The sequence below is a fragment of the Taurulus bubalis genome (assembly GCF_910589615.1).
Source record: "Taurulus bubalis genome assembly, chromosome: 4".
Classification (NCBI taxonomy): domain Eukaryota; kingdom Metazoa; phylum Chordata; class Actinopteri; order Perciformes; family Cottidae; genus Taurulus; species Taurulus bubalis.
The window spans coordinates 31,284,930-31,301,413 of NC_136592.1; the positions used below are offsets into that span (position 1 = coordinate 31,284,930).

The following is a 16,484-nucleotide window of genomic DNA, read 5'->3' on the forward strand; positions in this document are numbered from 1 at the left end:
AATTTGCCCGTCTCACTTTGGTGTGAGTGATAACCTGACGATCAGAAAGTGGAGGAAAGCTATTTGTGGAGCATTACCGCCTAATTCCAATCTCTGCTCTGCACCTGAGACGGACCAGCCAGGACTGATGCCTTCCTGTATAAGTCTGCATGTACCTCACAGGGACCGGGTCGGATCACAGACATGACATTTGTGTGCAGCAGGTGGGCACAGCGGGGATGTGATGTAATGACGTGCTCGCAGAAAGCCTGAAAGGAACGGCGTCCCGAAAAAACCCAGCATGTCTGCACAAAAATACATCACATTGTTCAGCTGTACCTGCACACAGCTGAGGTGTGTGTTTGATCAGAGCGGTGAGATTGTGAGCACAGCTGGCTATAAGAATGCCAGGGATATTATTATAATTTTCTATCGCAGTTTAGAGAAATGCTAGATTGAAGCGTTTGAATCCGATTGCTGGACTAGCTTAAGGGCTTAGTGCAGATGAAGTTGCACATTGGCCCCACTCGATCTGTGATGACTCTCTTAAGTCTTAGGAGTTTTAAAGCGTGTGCATCTGTGTTTTTGTTTCTCAGAATATCCTATTGCACGGCGGACAAGATGCACGACAAAGTGTTTGCCTACATCGTCCAGAGCCAGCACAACGAGACTCTGGAGTGCCACGCCTTCCTCTGCACCAAGAGGAAAATGGTACGTTAATGAGTCTCCAGTAACTTGGGTTCCACATGCGCCCATTCTGTGAGTGGACACACGGAGTTTGCAACTAATTGAATTTAAATATACGATGCAATGGGAAAGAGGTCAACACAATCTGCATATCAAAACCTTTAAAGCTCAGTTATTAATTACAAATGTTTGAACAGAATAAAGAAACAATTGGTCAATTAGTGAGCTTCAGAAGGTCTGGACGCTGGTTTTCTCACCTCAGGAAATAGCCACGATGTCTCATGCCTTCTGTTTCCAGACTTATTGCATTCCTGAGCTATTCAGCTGCTATTCAGCTGCTGACCCCACGGCAGGCTTCATGTGTAGCACATCGACACGGATGTGGATATTTTCAACTCATTTCTTAGCAAGAAAGAAAATAAGCAAATTGCCCTATTGAACTATTCCTTTTAATGCCAGTGTTTTTTATATATATATATATACATACATACATACATACATACACTTATTTCACTATATATGTATTTTTTCTTTTTTTCTTTATTTATTTTAGGGCTGGGCAAAGTTGAAAAAGTGTAACTGAATAATAAATAAATAAATAAAGCGGTTCTTCGTGGTGCAGGATTCTGCATTCGGGTATTCCGTTCAGCTTTTGCTGCTGGAAATCTGTAAAGCGCTTTATGCAGGTACAGTAAGGTGCAAGGAGACCTCTTTTTCATTTCTTTTTTTTACTTGTATGTATGCAAATGTCGAAGTAATAAGTTGGAGTGAGAACACGCAGGGCGGGGAGGCCGTGGTCCGTCTCTGGCATTCTCTCCATCCCTGGAGGTTTGCAGCCACTCCCTCCTTTCCTTCCCCTCACTGATTTAGTTCTGGCCAGAAGGCCGCGTATCCTCCCAGCTACGTAAACAACTTCCCATGGAGCCCTCGGGTCTCTTCCCTCCTGCTCAAGTGTCTGTGAAGGAGCCTCTTCTGTCGGTGGTCACTTCCTGTTTGAGTTTTTCTTATCGCCGTTTTCCTCGTCGTCCACGAGTTTCCCGGCGTGCGAGTGTTGCTCGTTGGTTCCCTCTCTCTCCCGCTGTCTCACCCTTGGTCTCTCCCCCACAGGCCCAGGCCGTCACCCTAACAGTGGCCCAGGCGTTCAGAGTGGCGTTTGAGTTCTGGCAGGCTGCCAAGGAAGGTACGCATGGTCGCCCACCACGAGCACGGGAGTGTGACGGATGAGTGTAAAATCCCCTGTTCCACCCCCCCCCTGCTGTTGTTATCTCTCTCACACACACACACAGACACACACTCTTTATCGTCCTTCTTCATGGCCAAACAATGGTCCTGTATTTCATCCTGATGGGGAAGACGTGTTCTCGGGTCTTCCTGGTCGTGGCCTGGACACTCGGCAGGGGTCATGTGGAACGGCAGAGAATTGTTAGTCACTTCTTGCACACAGTAGAGGAATTTCCTCATTGATTGAACCAGTTTCCCCCTACAGCGGTTAAATCATCACCCATTTTTTAGATTAGTGACGCCTCTTTATTACAGACTCTGTCATCGTTAAAGACTCGTCTGGGTATCGACACGGGGAGGGGTGGAGAGGAGCTGAGGTCAGACTGAGGCAGGGTTACTGGAGGTAAATCTAAATGTTTCCCTCATGCAGTGAGAAAAGGATTTGGGATTTTCCCCCGGATATTTTTGAAATAATTTGTCGTTTTTCCTACAAACTTTAAAAGCACCCCACCTCTTGTGGATAGTAGGCGTTTGGTAGAAAGGCGTCGCACGCATTCTTTTGTACAGCTCAGCAGAACACGCGTGTAATTCACTGCATGTATGACTCCAGAGTAAATGAGCAGCCCTCGCCACTTAATGTTGTGTCTATGCAATCTTCTCCATCTCTCCATGTTTGTCGCCCTTTTGAATCCTGTGATTATCCTTTTGTTTTGCACCTTGACCCCACCCAGCCTCACCCCTGCCGAGTTATATTCTCCTCCTTCCTCCCATCGCGGCACTCGCTTCTGCTTGTTATAAGGCAGGAGACGGGTGAAGCAGAAGAAGAGGGGGATGGGGGATGAGGAGAGGGAGCAAGAGAGCATGAAAGGCGAGGCGGGGAGGGTGTCGGAGAGAAAGGAAAAATGATTGTGTGCCGGTGGGAGCTCAACCCCTGACGGCTTCAGTGTCGGTGCCATTGATCCACGCGAAGGCGAGCTCATTTATCTATTCAGTCCTTTAGAGAGAGAGAGAGAGAGAAAGACACACTCACACCTTATTTTATTTTTTATTTACTCCACTTTTCTCCCTGTTTTAATGCGGTCACATTTCCATTTCACCGCCCAACATCAAGGCCTCTTCTTTGTGTTTGTAACTTTGAGTTGAATATTAAATCGTCCGCCTCTTTGCTCTTTCAACTCTTGCATTTCTTTCCCTTTTTTTTTTTTTACCCCCCACGCTCACCATTCTTCACCTCTCCTAATAAGCCGTTTAATTTGCGGAGGGGCTCTCGTCTCGTTCTTTTAGAAGAGAGGAAGGAGAACTGATGAGGTTATGGAGGGGAAAGGAACGTCTTCAAAAAGAAGTGCTGGTGCACTTGTGTGGCAGCGAGGGAGGGAGATAGTGAGGGGGAAATAAATCTGTTTGAGTCTACTTCATTAAAGTTACAAGACCCCGGAGGATCAGGGCAGTGTATCTACTGTCTGTCCGTCTGCTTCTTTACAAACTCTCCTCCACCACCCACAGTGGTTCTGCACAGCCCACCACACATTCCTGACCCACATTCCTCTGCATGTTACTGCTCCCATCCCTGTTCACGGATCTGTGTTCGTAGTATATTCACTAAACAAAGCAGCTGGCTTTGCACTCGCTTATCTTTTAAAGTCGCTTCCATGTTCGGAAAACTGCGCACTGGAAAGGCAGCAGGGGGGAAGCGGCTTCCCATGGGAAGGTTTGTAACACTGTCATCACTAAGCTACCTGGGCTCATGGGAAATGGGATATTTTTTCCGATTAAGGATGATGATGAAATGCATAAGGCCTCCTTGCAGTAGCCACAGTGTTGAGCTTGAGCTCCAGTGAGTCAGCGTCTCGGGGAGTTCACACTTGTTGAGAAGGTCTTGTGATTTGTTTGAGCATCTGCTCACTGCTCACATCCTGGGAAATGGAGACGGGGTTCTTACACTCATGGAAAACCTGGAAAGGTCATGGACTTTTAAAATGGTTATTTCCAGGCCTGGAAAAGTCCTTGAAAAAAAATCCAAAAGGTTTTGGAAAAGTCATTAAAATGTTCATTTGAAATAATGAATATGCTTTTAAAAGAAAGACATACATACAGGCATCTATATCAATGTTTATTCTTTTAATCAAACTATTGCCATTTAAGGTTTACTGTATGCTTTGTATTCTCATTGTTAGTTTAAATACTACATTTACTCACTTTTTACTGTTTACACCCAGATTTTTACTAAATGTTTGGTCATGGACATTTGGTTTAAAGTCATAGAAATGTGGTTTAAAGTCATGGAAAAGCATTGGTCGAAATGTGCATGAACCCTGTGGAGATGCATCAGCTATCAGGCACAGTTGAGTAGCCGTATTCATTCAGCGTCTCAAACCAGGACATCACTTCTCAGGGTCCTACTTTTTCCGAGTAAAAGCATTTTTTTTCTATATCGCTTAACAATAAATCGCTCGTGTCGCTGCTCAAAGGACTCTCCGGCTTGTTTCCAGGAGCATTCGGGCACAGATCTTCCGTGGGAGGGCAGTACTTCCCGACAATAAGACTCCCTTTGTGCCGTCCCCGCAGAAACCGGCATCCTCACAGCGTTGAACGAGGGGAGAAAAGCAGCCGCTCAACAGCGGTGATTATGTCTGCACCGAGTATAGTGAGAGTGTAATCGGAAGCAATGAATCAAACGTTGATGGCACTTACGCGCCTCATAACGCGCACGGCGAGGGAGGGTCTTAACTTAATTACGGCAGGTAAAATGTTTTTTTATTATAGGGCCTTAAATCATGCAGGTGCACTATTATTTGAAATACTACTAAAGGGAGTATTTGAAAGAAAGAAGATACGCCATTAAACTGCGGATTAGAAATGTACTTTCAGTGCAGCTCCAGTTCTGAAATAAAAAAAACCTTTTAAAGATAATAAACTTGAGTTTTAGGGAGTTGTGCGGTAAACGCCGCAAGATCAAACCCTCTCCTCTCTGCAGGAGAGGCTGTTTGGAAAGGGCAGAGCCGGTTTATCCGTCTGACCCAGATGCCTTGCCCTCTCCTGTTTAAGTTCGCCGCCATATGAAGTATGTGCGCCACAATCTCTGAAGCCCAGGCCCTCTAGGAATCAGCTGGCAGACGGCTCCAGTAACGGCTTCTCACCTTATCTGCTAATTTGCTGCCGCTGATTAGTTTACACTCATTATATGCTTGGGTTAGGGAGACATTTGGAGAGCAACAAGAGAAGTAAACAGTTCCTCCAGTAAATCTCTCCGTTTGGGTCTCCCCCATCTCTCCACACAGAGAAAGAGAAGCGAGTGAAGTCGGGTTCAGACGGAGAAGCAGCCAGCAACTCTCAGTCGGACAGCTCGGCCAGCCTGGGCAGCCTGAAGGCAGGAGGTGAGTCATGTCACCCATCATCACGTCTCTCCCTCCCACCCTCACCCTCCCTGTCACAGTAATCGTAGCCCCGGGAGGAGGAGGAGGAGGGAGGAAGAGCATTCAGCCTTACATTGAGGCTGCAACAACAATCTTTCTTTCCTTTCTCTCCGTTATTGTTTCTCGCCGGCGTCATTACAACGAACAGCAAATTACACTTTTGGGTGAAGGTGTTTGATGACGAGTTGCAAATCCATTAAAAACAACACATAATAGTTCATGGACAAACAGCCATATTCTCTCTCTCTTTCTCTCAGAAGCACAATCACAGTCCTGTTTGCACAAAGAGCATGAAAGAGGCCTCGTGTTTGTTCTGTGTTCTCTCTATTGTTCCATCGGATTCACTGAGATTCCGGGACTCGCGGCTTCTGAACATGCTGCTGACATCCAGTGAGCCAAACAACCTCCAGGCAGTATCAGCTCCTAACGTATTGTCCACCGCCGAGATGCAAGGAGATGAGGAGCGTCCTGTTGCCAGTGGCACAATGGCTCTGCATCACTCCCCGAAACGCTTTCTGTTTGTTAGTCTGCTTTGCGCGTTCCTTTTCCCCCCGTCACACTTTGTGAGCGTCAGCCGCACTCGGATCCATTTGGAGGGAGGCAGTATATTTTTATAGCAGGCAGATAAAAACATCAGCTTTTTACTGAGCTTCCCTCAGTACGCAGCTCTGCAGCCTCCAGCCAGAGAGACAGATCTCTCTAAATTCGTCCTGACACTTTATTTGGGGCCGTGGCCCCCGATCGTGTAGCATTTTAAGGCCCGACGAGGGTTTTTAAGGATGTTCCCCAGTGAGAAGTGTCAACAAAGGGACACTTGGAAGCAGATTCTGGCAGCAGAGGGGCTCGGTGTGAGCTATCGGAAGGTTACGCCGATGTGCCCTTCACTTTGGCTGATCAGATGGCACGCCACTGTGTCCGGGGATCAGTGGCGTGTTCAGAGGTGAGTCAGCTGTATTCGTGGGACGTGATAGCCTCTACTAAGTCACTTCTAAGTGCCTGCTTGATAAGGATCCTCCTTTCTCAGACGTCTCCTCTTCAAGCGGTTAAATGCAGCACTGCAAGGAGCTAAGCATTTTCATTATCGCTTGATCTGGCAGTTTCTTTTCCCCAATGTGTGTTATGGTGGAAGTGAGGCTCTGGGAGCAAACACCTAAGCTGTTATAGTAGTATTACCACCAGATGGATCCTGATCCCTTCCCCTTTTTTAAGTTTTAGCATAGAAGCGTTAAGTTGTGCGAGCATTTCTCTGCTCTCTCGGGATAACATTAGTCTAAAGAAGACCGAAATGAGTGTTGACGCACATTGTTGACACGCGAGCCAATCCCACTACAGATCAGTGGCGTCCCCGCGGTCCGGATGCAAGGCGGGGGTTTACACCATGCTCGCTTATCATCAGTGACGATCCACAGACGGTGACCCTTAACCGATAGCGAGGCTTCATGGGCTTTGTGCAGAAGGCAGAATGAGCTTCGACAACACCTGCAAGCCGGACGCCCAGATTTGACTCTCTATATATGCATTTTTTTTTTGCCTTTTTTTGTTTCACGAATCCACAGCTTGATCCCCAGAATAGGAAAATACACACAGACGGCAGGATCTTTACGTCGTTGTTGTTGTTTCTTCTTCTGCTTTTGAATCTATTCAACAAGTTTTACTTTGTGTTGCAGAGGTCGCCACAGGAAAACTTCTGGATTTGGCGGAAGGAGCCAAAGCGCCGCTGGTCCACTCAGGAACAAAGCAGACGGAATCGGACCCCTTTATGGTGCATAATCACGCAACAGAGAACAACAATACTGTATGGGTAAGGCAAGAGGCAGGCTGGCCAGTGAGGGCGAGCCTGAGCTGTTCAGGCTCGATGGGAAGAGAAGACACACCGATTAAGTAGCCAGAGTCCCCGGTGATGTACTGTACCTGTGGCATTAAAAAAAAGAGGGAATTCTGTATTTGCCCAGTCAGACAATAGCCTATTGAACAGAACCGGCCTTATCGAGTGGTCACGCATAGCTGGAGAGGGTGTGGGCTGCAAGTAGCCGAGATAAACCGGTCCAGAGAAAAGTGCCAGGAGGCGACTGTGTGAGGAAATGTATAGTTAATGTATTAAGGTGAATGAATAAGCACTGTTTACCTCTTGAGACGTGAACTTTTATCTTTAACCAATGCCTGTGTGTTCTGTGTGGCAGGAGCTGGAGGACGGTCTGGACGAGGCGTTCTCAAGGTGAGAACCGGTGTGGATTTTTTGGGGGGAGTCTCCGAATTTGCAGGATGAAGGTTGACGAGAAAGTCCAATTGTCTGCAAACTCCGTCTGCGGCGTCAACAAACTAATCTGAAGGAAGGCCGCTGAGTAATGTGTCAATTTAGTTTGAATGAGCAGCGGTTCTGCAACGTTCACAGCACTTCTATTCGTGCATTCAGTTCCTTTTAGGCCCTGCCTTTTCAATCGCGCTGCTAATTGGACAGTGGGCTTCTTAACCTTCTCGTTTAGTTTTTCGTGGAGAGGGAGAACGGGCTCCATCGTCTCTGCAATCAAGCGGTAAGAGGCCATTTCAGCCCCGTAATCAGATGATTATTTGTCTGCACACACTGTAATTACACTCCGACGCCGTTAATCTCTCGCCCTGCGACTAATGAGGACGCTCCCAGCATCGGTGCAGACGCATCCTCCTGTAGATTTGAAGGGGTGGGGAGGGGAGGGGCCCGAGGTCCAGGACGACATCTGTGTCCACCATGAGAACCTGATTGTACTGCGTGATGTTGGGGAGAAGATTAATGTGTGTGAATGAGAATATTACAGAGTGATTGTTAAAATGACGATGCCGGATAGTCGGCGTGCCGTCCGGTTATGTCTGAGATTCACAGGGTAAATTAGTGTAAGCTTGAGAGACACATTCACCATATGAAGCTGCTTTATGAGCTTCTTTTTTGTTCCGTTTACGCTTAACTAGCGACAGATTATGCACTCATAAGTGCCCCCCCGCCCCCCACAAAACAGAGATCATGTAACAGCAACACGAGAAGCATCTGCTCCCTTACTGCAGAGTTTTAATTCCGCCATTTAAATTCTCTTCGATGAGTACTTTGGTCCACTTCACTTTTCGCTATGAGCTGCAGATAATTCATCTGTTGAGCGTTTTGCTTACTGCTTTTTGAGAGACTGCACTGCCCTCTGCTGGACACACTGTGGTACATGCTGAAGCCTCTTCAGTGCCTGTTGATCATAGTGAGGGATATATACTCACCTAAAGGATTATTAGGAACACCTGTTCAATTTCTCATTAATGCAATTATCTAATCAACCAATCACATGGCAGTTGCTTCAATGCATTTAGGGGTGTGGTCCTGGTCAAGACAATCTCCTGAACTCCAAACTGAATGTCAGAATGGGAAAGAAAGGGGATTTAAGCAATTTTGAGCGTGGCATGGTTGTTGGTGCCAGACGGGCCGGTCTGAGTATTTCACAATCTGCTCAGTTACTGGGATTTTCACGCACAACCATTTCTAGGGTTTACGAAGAGTGGTGTGAAAAGGGAAAAACATCCAGTATGCGGCAGTCCTGCTTGTTGATGCTAGAGGTCAGAGGAGAATGGGCCGACTGATTCAAGCTGATAGAAGAGCAACTTTGACTGAAATAACCACTCGTTACAACCGAGGTATGCAGCAAAGCATTTGTGAAGCCACAACACGCACAACCTTGAGGCGGATGGGCTACAACAGCAGAAGACCCCACCGGGTACCACTCATCTCCACTACTAATAGGAAAAAGAGGCTACAATTTGTAAGAGCTCACCAAAATTGGACAGTTGAAGACTGGAAAAATGTTGCCTGGTCTGATGAGTCTCGATTTCTGTTGAGACATTCAGATGGTAGAGTCAGAAATTGGCGTAAACAGAATGAGAACATGGATCCATCATGCCTTGTTACCACTGTGCAGGCTGGTGGTGGTGTAATGGTGTGGGGGATGTTTTCTTGGCACACTTTAGGCCCCTTAGTGCCAATTGGGCATCGTTTAAATGCCGCGGCCTACCTGAGCATTGTTTCTGACCATGTCCATCCCTTTATGGCCACCATGTACCCATCCTCTGATGGCTACTTCCAGCAGGATAATGCACCATGTCACAAAGCTCCAATCATTTCTAATTGGTTTCTTGAACATGACAATGAGTTCACTGTACTAAAATGGCCCCCACAGTCACCAGATCTCAACCCAATAGAGCATCTTTGGGATGTGGTGGAATGGGAGCTTCGTGCCCTGGATGGAAGATGCTATCCTATCAATATGGGCCAACATTTCTAAAGAATGCTTTCAGCACCTTGTTGAATCAATGCCACGTAGAATTAAGGCAGTTCTGAAGGCGAAAGGGGGTCAAACACAGTATTAGTATGGTGTTCCTAATAATCCTTTAGGTGAGTGTATTTATTGTAGCTAGAAGCTAAAAAGTCAGTTTTTCCTTTGCAGAGATCTCCAAGAAAATCGTCTGACCTTAAGTATTGACTCAGCCTTTCCAAATAGTTATTAACAAATTCTACTTCATATCTAATTTTTCCAAAGATTGATGTGCTTATATTTTTCTGTCTGGCCCCCCCACAAAAAAGCACCTGTTTACTAATTATGGTTTAACCCCAATGTCACACAGTTATGTCCAAGCATAAACAAATCTGGACATGAAGTCTCACTGCGGCCGCATACATGCATCCACTCACTTTATTATGAGGCTGTTCAGTGAAGTTGTTGCCTGACTTGTGATGTTTCCTTTGCCCCTCCCCCTCCCCCTCCCAGCCGCAGTCTGGATAGCTTTGAAACCTACTCAGGTAACGCCGTCCTTCACCGGTCCAGTGACTTTCACCTCATTCTCCCCTCGTCATGCGTCTGATTCTCAGGTTGATTGAGACTCACGTAGTTTTCACATCCCATTAACAAGCCCCTAATGAAACCATAATTAGAGACTCATCACGGGGAGAGACGACCTCCTCATCGTCACGCCACACTTTGCTCCCTCCCCCGAGCTTCACCAGACTTCACCAGACGATGTGTGTGTCCGCGTCTTCATCACCAGTGTTGTCTTGTGTCCCGCCCTCACCTCCAAGGCTGACGTCGGGATGAATGAAAGCGCCTTGTGCTCTCACACGTTCACACGTTTGTGTTTCCGGTCGGCATTTTTTGTACGTTGGGTCACGCAAAAGGGGGGAATGTCACTTTGTTTTTCATCTTTTCATCACAAATAGATGCCTCTTTGTTGAGTCATGCTTTTCTGTCCATACCTAGTCGCTGTTCTTAAGCCTTTTGGATGTAAATGAGTCGTCATTATTAACAGCGGTTTCTAACAAAATGTCTCGTTTCCCCTCCGCTCCTCCAGACTCGCTGAGTCTCGCACTAACCCCCAGGTCCTGGACATTGGGGTAAACCCTCAGGACTTCAACACTGAAGAGTGCCTGTCCCCAGGCAAATGGGACCCAGAGGACACGGACTTCACCAGGCAGAGAGACGCGTTCTAAAGGGACGGCGGAGAGGCGGACGATGGGGGCGAAACAGACGTTGGTGAGACATCGGTGAGGTTCCCACCTTTCCCCCTGCCGGCATACCTCTAGGAGGTCCAGGCGGGCGGCTGTCTGAAGGACAACAAGAGCAGGCTGCTCACAGAACAGGCCAAAGCAATACACACCAATTAATCCCTTTTTCTATGGAAAAGAAAGAAGAAGAGAAAAACATGCAGTCATTTAATGTCTGTTACAGTCAGTGTATTACTTCCTTTTTTGTCTCTGTTTACGTGTGTGTGTGTGTGTGTGTGTGTGTGTGTGTGTGTGTGTGTTACATGTACGCAGTGAGCTATGAGAACTCTGACTGTTGGGTCTGAACAGGTCGTTACGTGAGGTAAAGGTCATCAAGGGTGCTGTCTCATATTTGTATTTACTGAGAGATGTAACTGGAATAGAGGGAAAGGTCACTGGTTGAAGGTCACTGGTTGAAGGTCACTGGTTGAAGGTCACTGGTTGAAGGTCACCAAATGCACCAGTTCCAGTGTTGGATGAAACAAAGTTCCTACCTTTGTGCTTCAAGGACTCAGCCTTTGTTTGGGCAACAAAAGCTTTAAAAAGAAAGAAAGAGAGTATGTTCGGTTTAAAGAGTGTTTGTGTGAAGAAAAAATGGATGAAAACAAAATGACAATCTCCCCCTTTCCCTCTTTTCTTTCTCTTTTTTTTCTTTTCTTTTTTCTAATGCAAAATCTATTTTCGCACTCTGCATTCATCCACTTTTAAAAGCACATATTTAATGTAAGGGAAGTTTAATGTCAGGAGGCATCAAGCTCATTATTCAAGCGTATATACAGTGCCTCTATTCACTCTGTTCATGTTTCATTGTTTTAGCTTTGAGTCACAGTGGATTCATTTAGTCCCCTCCGCCCCCCATAATTCTCATCATACTTCCCACTCGGGCTCATGGATGGGAAGTCTGAGTTGTTTTGTTCAACATGGCGGTCTCTCCTCTGATGTCACATCGTCACGTTTACATCTGTGATTCAGAGTTGGAAAAATACAACATGAAGTCCGAGGGTTTGATTGTGTTTTACCGGCACTCTACCACTGTATTTCAAAGGATATTGTTGCATTGACTGGTTGGCATTTGTTTATGTATGGATTTAATTTAATTCATTAATTTACATAAAAGTCAATATAAAATAAAACTGTTTGTGTGTGTGATATTTATTTATGCATCTTAATACAACCGGTGTGCCATCTTGGGAACAAAATAAATGTTGTCAAAGAGACAATCAAACTTTAGCTTTGAAGCTCACGAACGGGTCAAAGGTCAATTGGTGAGTTTTTAATTTAAATTTTGTATATGTCCATATGTGATGACTGCAGTTTTTAATTTACCTCCATGGATTTGACGACGGGAGATACAAGGCCCCAAGCAGAAAAAAAACACTGCATGGATGGATACTGTTAATGGTTAAGTGTTCCTTTATAATGTATGTGAACTTTAATAAGCCTTTTCAACTGAGTTCTGCAGGAGATGGCTTTCTGTTGCAATGTGGGACCCCACACTGCCATCTGCTGGCAGTGGACGTGTAATGCACCACCTGTTGACCACAGAAGGGCAAAGACTCCTCTGGAGTTTGGAACACATGGAACTGAAGTTAATTAGTTTTCTAATGGACTAAAATACATTTGTGTTTACCTTGAAGGCAATTTACCATGAACACACATCAGAAACCTTTGTTTGATCATTCATTGATTTAATTTATGGAACTTTTACATTTTCATTTAACCTATTGTATGTAGTGATGGCGAGATGAAGCTTCATAGGGCTTCATTTTCTTTTTATTAATATTGTGTCTATCTTTATGATATAATGGCGGGGTCAGAAGTGAGATTGGAAACAAATTGGGGAGGGGTGTGATGTAACTGTGGGTCAGTGGTTAGAATACTCAGCCCGAGGCCCGGTGGTTCGAGCCTCAGCTCTGCTAGTCCATGTTGATTTCTCCATTTTTATAAAAATAAGAACTTTTCCACTTTTTGAGACTATTTCGCCTGCTTTATAAAACACCCTTTCACAGGCACACATGAAGCTGGGTACAGAGAGGAAGGGGGGAATACATCACCATACGTCATGTGCATGTTGGAACCGATGCATCGGAAGAGCCACAGACTGTTTCAGTTCCTATTTTCACAAAATTGAAATATTTAAGCGCACGTTGAATTTGTTATCTGTATATACAATTGAACTATATTCAATTGTTTTGACCCTACAGTGGGTTGCGCAACACAGACCAGGCAAAGTCCTCAGTGACTCCATGTCTGCACTTACTGGTATGAAGTGTTCAAATACTCGACAAGATCTGCATTAAAAATAATGTTAATTCAATCAAGAGCAATAGAACAAGGCACTGAAGTTATCTTTAAGTGGATACCGGCTCATATAGGTATCGAAGGAAATGAAAAAGTGGACCAACTAGCCAAACGAGCACTAAAGAAAAACAAAGTAGACATCTGTATAAAGTTATCCATATCAGTAGGGATATAGGGCAACTTTAGGAATAATATGAACAGTGGACCAGGAGACGAGGGGGAACCTCCTGCATTTGATTCTAAATAAAGTGGGCAGTGTAGGATACAGGGAAGGAAGCAGGAGACAAGGAGTTACACTATCAAGATTAGGAGCTGGACACAGCAGCAGTCTACACAGCACACGATACATGTAGAGGAGTTGGCAACCAGAAGATGGCAGCAGCAAGCTGCCGTTAAAAAAACAGCTAGAAAAAAGTTTCGCTGAATGATGATGAGAGCAAGCTGGGAGACGGGTGCAGTTATATGAAAAGAAACCTGCGAGGAAAGAAGATGGACATTGAGGCTTGGTACTTCTTAGCGTGTAAGTACTTTTTTTGTTAAAAATATTAATTTGATTGAAACCAAAACCTGTAACCTGCTCAGTGAAAAGCAAAGACGTGAGTATTCAAAGTTTAACTTTTGAAGTGTGCATCACCGTGTGGGTCAATCTATCACCAGCTTATAATTATTTTATGAACGAAATGCAAATGTAGCGTGTCATATGAAGTGTTTTCTATGCATGTCGCCGATTTTTATATATGTCAATAGTTATTTATATTTTTTTATCGAGGCTCTAAACAATTTATAGTATTTTAACAATGGCCATGAATGAAAAGATAAAAGATAAAAGATAATCTTTAGATGTCCGCATTGTTAAAATTACATCGTAGACCTTGGTATAGACGTCACGGGGCTGGGCGGGGCCGGACAGGGTGGGCGGGGCTGTCCGGGGCCGGACGGGGTGGGCGGGGCGGGGCGGGGCCAAACGCTGCAGTAACGGGATGTCACGAGTCAAAGCCATGTACATTCACCCGTACCCTTTGTTCTTTTTATGTCTGCCTGTGAAACACTTTGCTGCTCGTTTTGATATGTGTTATATACAAATGAGCTTTATTATAATCAACCTCACAAGATATCTCTTTTAGATCAAACAAGAGCTGACAATCGAGCGTTTAGTACTATTAAAGGGATTAGTGATTAACTTTTGAACAGGTGTGTTAGGATGACTAATCTGTGCATGTTTGCTTTCTCAGTTTTCAAAGTCCTGTATTGCTGACACAGTCTGCAATATAAAAACAAGTCCAGATCCAGCATGTGGTGATGTATTTTTCTATTTGTCCTCAGATGGCTTTCTCCAGCTTGGGAGTGCATGGAGCATTGACTGCACCGCCTCGCATTCCTCCCCGTTTTCTGAGCAAACAACCTACAGCCTCTCGGACAACCCTCATCTCCCAGATGTAACTCTGTCTGATTGTCTGTACATTTGGGCAAAAGATGTGAGTTAGAGCTGGTTTCCTGGTACATGACTCACAATGCATGATCAGTCGCTTGCAGTGAGGTAGCTGGGTCGCCTCTCTGGGACAGACATGTACATGAGGGTTTCTGTTCCATGGTTTGTGTAGCAGACTGATTTTATTTAATTTGTTTCCTCTCCACATTGACTATAGAACTACGTGCTTGCTCACCACATTGACAGTAACCCTGAGCTGGTGGTGAGACACAGCATCAACCATCTCATCACCCCGACATGCTTTGACAATATCAGCTTTGCACGGAACTGCATCTCAGAGGTAATACACTTTTACCAATGCAAAAAGTAGTCCTGCATAGTGTGTTTCGGAGACTGAAGAGTTAGGTTCAGTGTCCCTTGGGAATCAGATCATGGCACCATGGATACACTGTGACCCGTTGTTTCTTCTCCATAGGGGAACAGTCACACGGTTCACTGTCAGCGTGAGTATCTTTTCCTGTCAGACTTAACTCAAATATTAAATCCTTATTAACATACATTTTGTTCTGCCAGTCACCTTGTGTCAGATTGTAACATCCAGTCGTACCGTCAATATTAATTGTGCATGTTTTCATACATTTATTTTGAAGAGAAATGTGTGCTTCAATGTATCTACTGTTCTGATGTCAGGGTGTCTTCTTTTTACAGCCAACTGCACTTTACTTGCCCTCGTGAGGTCTCAGAAGCAAAAAGGTAGGGACTTTATGGGAGTTAATCTCTGTCTCTCACCCTCTGTGTTTTTTCCGCCCAAACATGAGACGGCATGCTTTTACTCTTTTAAAGTGTGTACAGTGAGTGTAAGAGGGCTACATGGATCCCTGGTGTTCTCAGTTATGAATGCATGCTAGTGAACTAAAAGAAAATGCCATTTATCAGGAGAGAGGACATGAATGAACAATTGGACTTTTGAGGTCAAATAAAATAATAAATATAAATATATTAACTGTCAAACTCTCTTTCCTCCTGACAGAGATTCCTGTTACTGCTGATGCTACTGCTGATGCTACTGCTGGAGCTAATGTTAGAGCTGGTGTTGTTGCTGCTGTTATCCTGCTGGCGGGGTTCCTTTGTGTCTGCCTGGGTTACAAATTCAAAGATAACATTTCCAGGTATCTTTTCATTCACAGTACATTAATGGCATGCATTGAACTCATCTGGCGAGGGTTGAATAATTCTTTATATGTATTCATAGGATGTTCAACCGCAGCCATCCCACATGCCTTTACACCGATGTGAAGAAACAGAACGGTGACCCAAGTGCAGCTGAAGAGGAGGAGGAGAACGTGTAGAAAGACCTTCTTCTTCTTCTTCTTCTTCTTCTTCTTCTTTTATCATTTGGTCTTGTGTCATATTGGGTACATTTGTATTGCCTTTCAATGTGCCTGCATGTGCAGCGGTAAACTGCCTTACATCTTTTATGACACACTGCTGACAACTATACTCATGCTTTGCTTTCAACAGTGTTTCCCTACATTCCTTTAGTGACCGTGTGCTTTCGTTACTAGATCATCTCAGTATTTCTTTAGCATGACAATCTGTGTTTCGTGCCTATTTTTAGGGAAACACCCCTCTACCGTTACAAAACACTAGATTCACCCCTAAATCCATATTTCCGCTGTCTGGTTTGCGTTTCAGTTTCATACGGCCGGTAGTTCTTGTGGCCGAGGAAGCAGGCAGACTTTTGAGGACCAAAGCCAAGTAGCACTGCAGTAACCTCACCGGGTCCAGCCATGTTTCCTATATTGTTTTTAACGTGAACCAAAGCTGTGGAAGATAGAAGCGTAATGCAGCTTTACAGTACGAGACATATCAGTCATTCCCTGCACAGAACAAATACAGATGATTTTTA

At 45.0% G+C, this 16,484-nt stretch overlaps 1 protein-coding gene across 2 annotated transcripts in view; it reads left to right on the forward strand.

The window, feature by feature from the left end:
* ldlrap1b (low density lipoprotein receptor adaptor protein 1b) overlaps positions 1-11,967 on the forward strand; it is a 27,283-nt gene extending 15,316 nt beyond the window's left edge. The window contains exons 4-9 of one of the 2 annotated variants that reach the window (XM_079217422.1): positions 576-690; positions 1,774-1,846; positions 5,166-5,261; positions 6,968-7,101; positions 7,481-7,515; positions 10,653-11,967. In XM_079217422.1, the coding sequence (XP_079073548.1) occupies positions 576-690; positions 1,774-1,846; positions 5,166-5,261; positions 6,968-7,101; positions 7,481-7,515; positions 10,653-10,791 (592 nt within the window). In that variant the 3' untranslated portion in view covers positions 10,792-11,967. The remainder of the gene's footprint in view (positions 1-575; positions 691-1,773; positions 1,847-5,165; positions 5,262-6,967; positions 7,102-7,480; positions 7,516-10,652) is intronic. The other variant, XM_079217423.1, reaches the window with a different exon arrangement.
* The last annotated feature ends 4,517 nt before the right edge of the window (positions 11,968-16,484 follow it).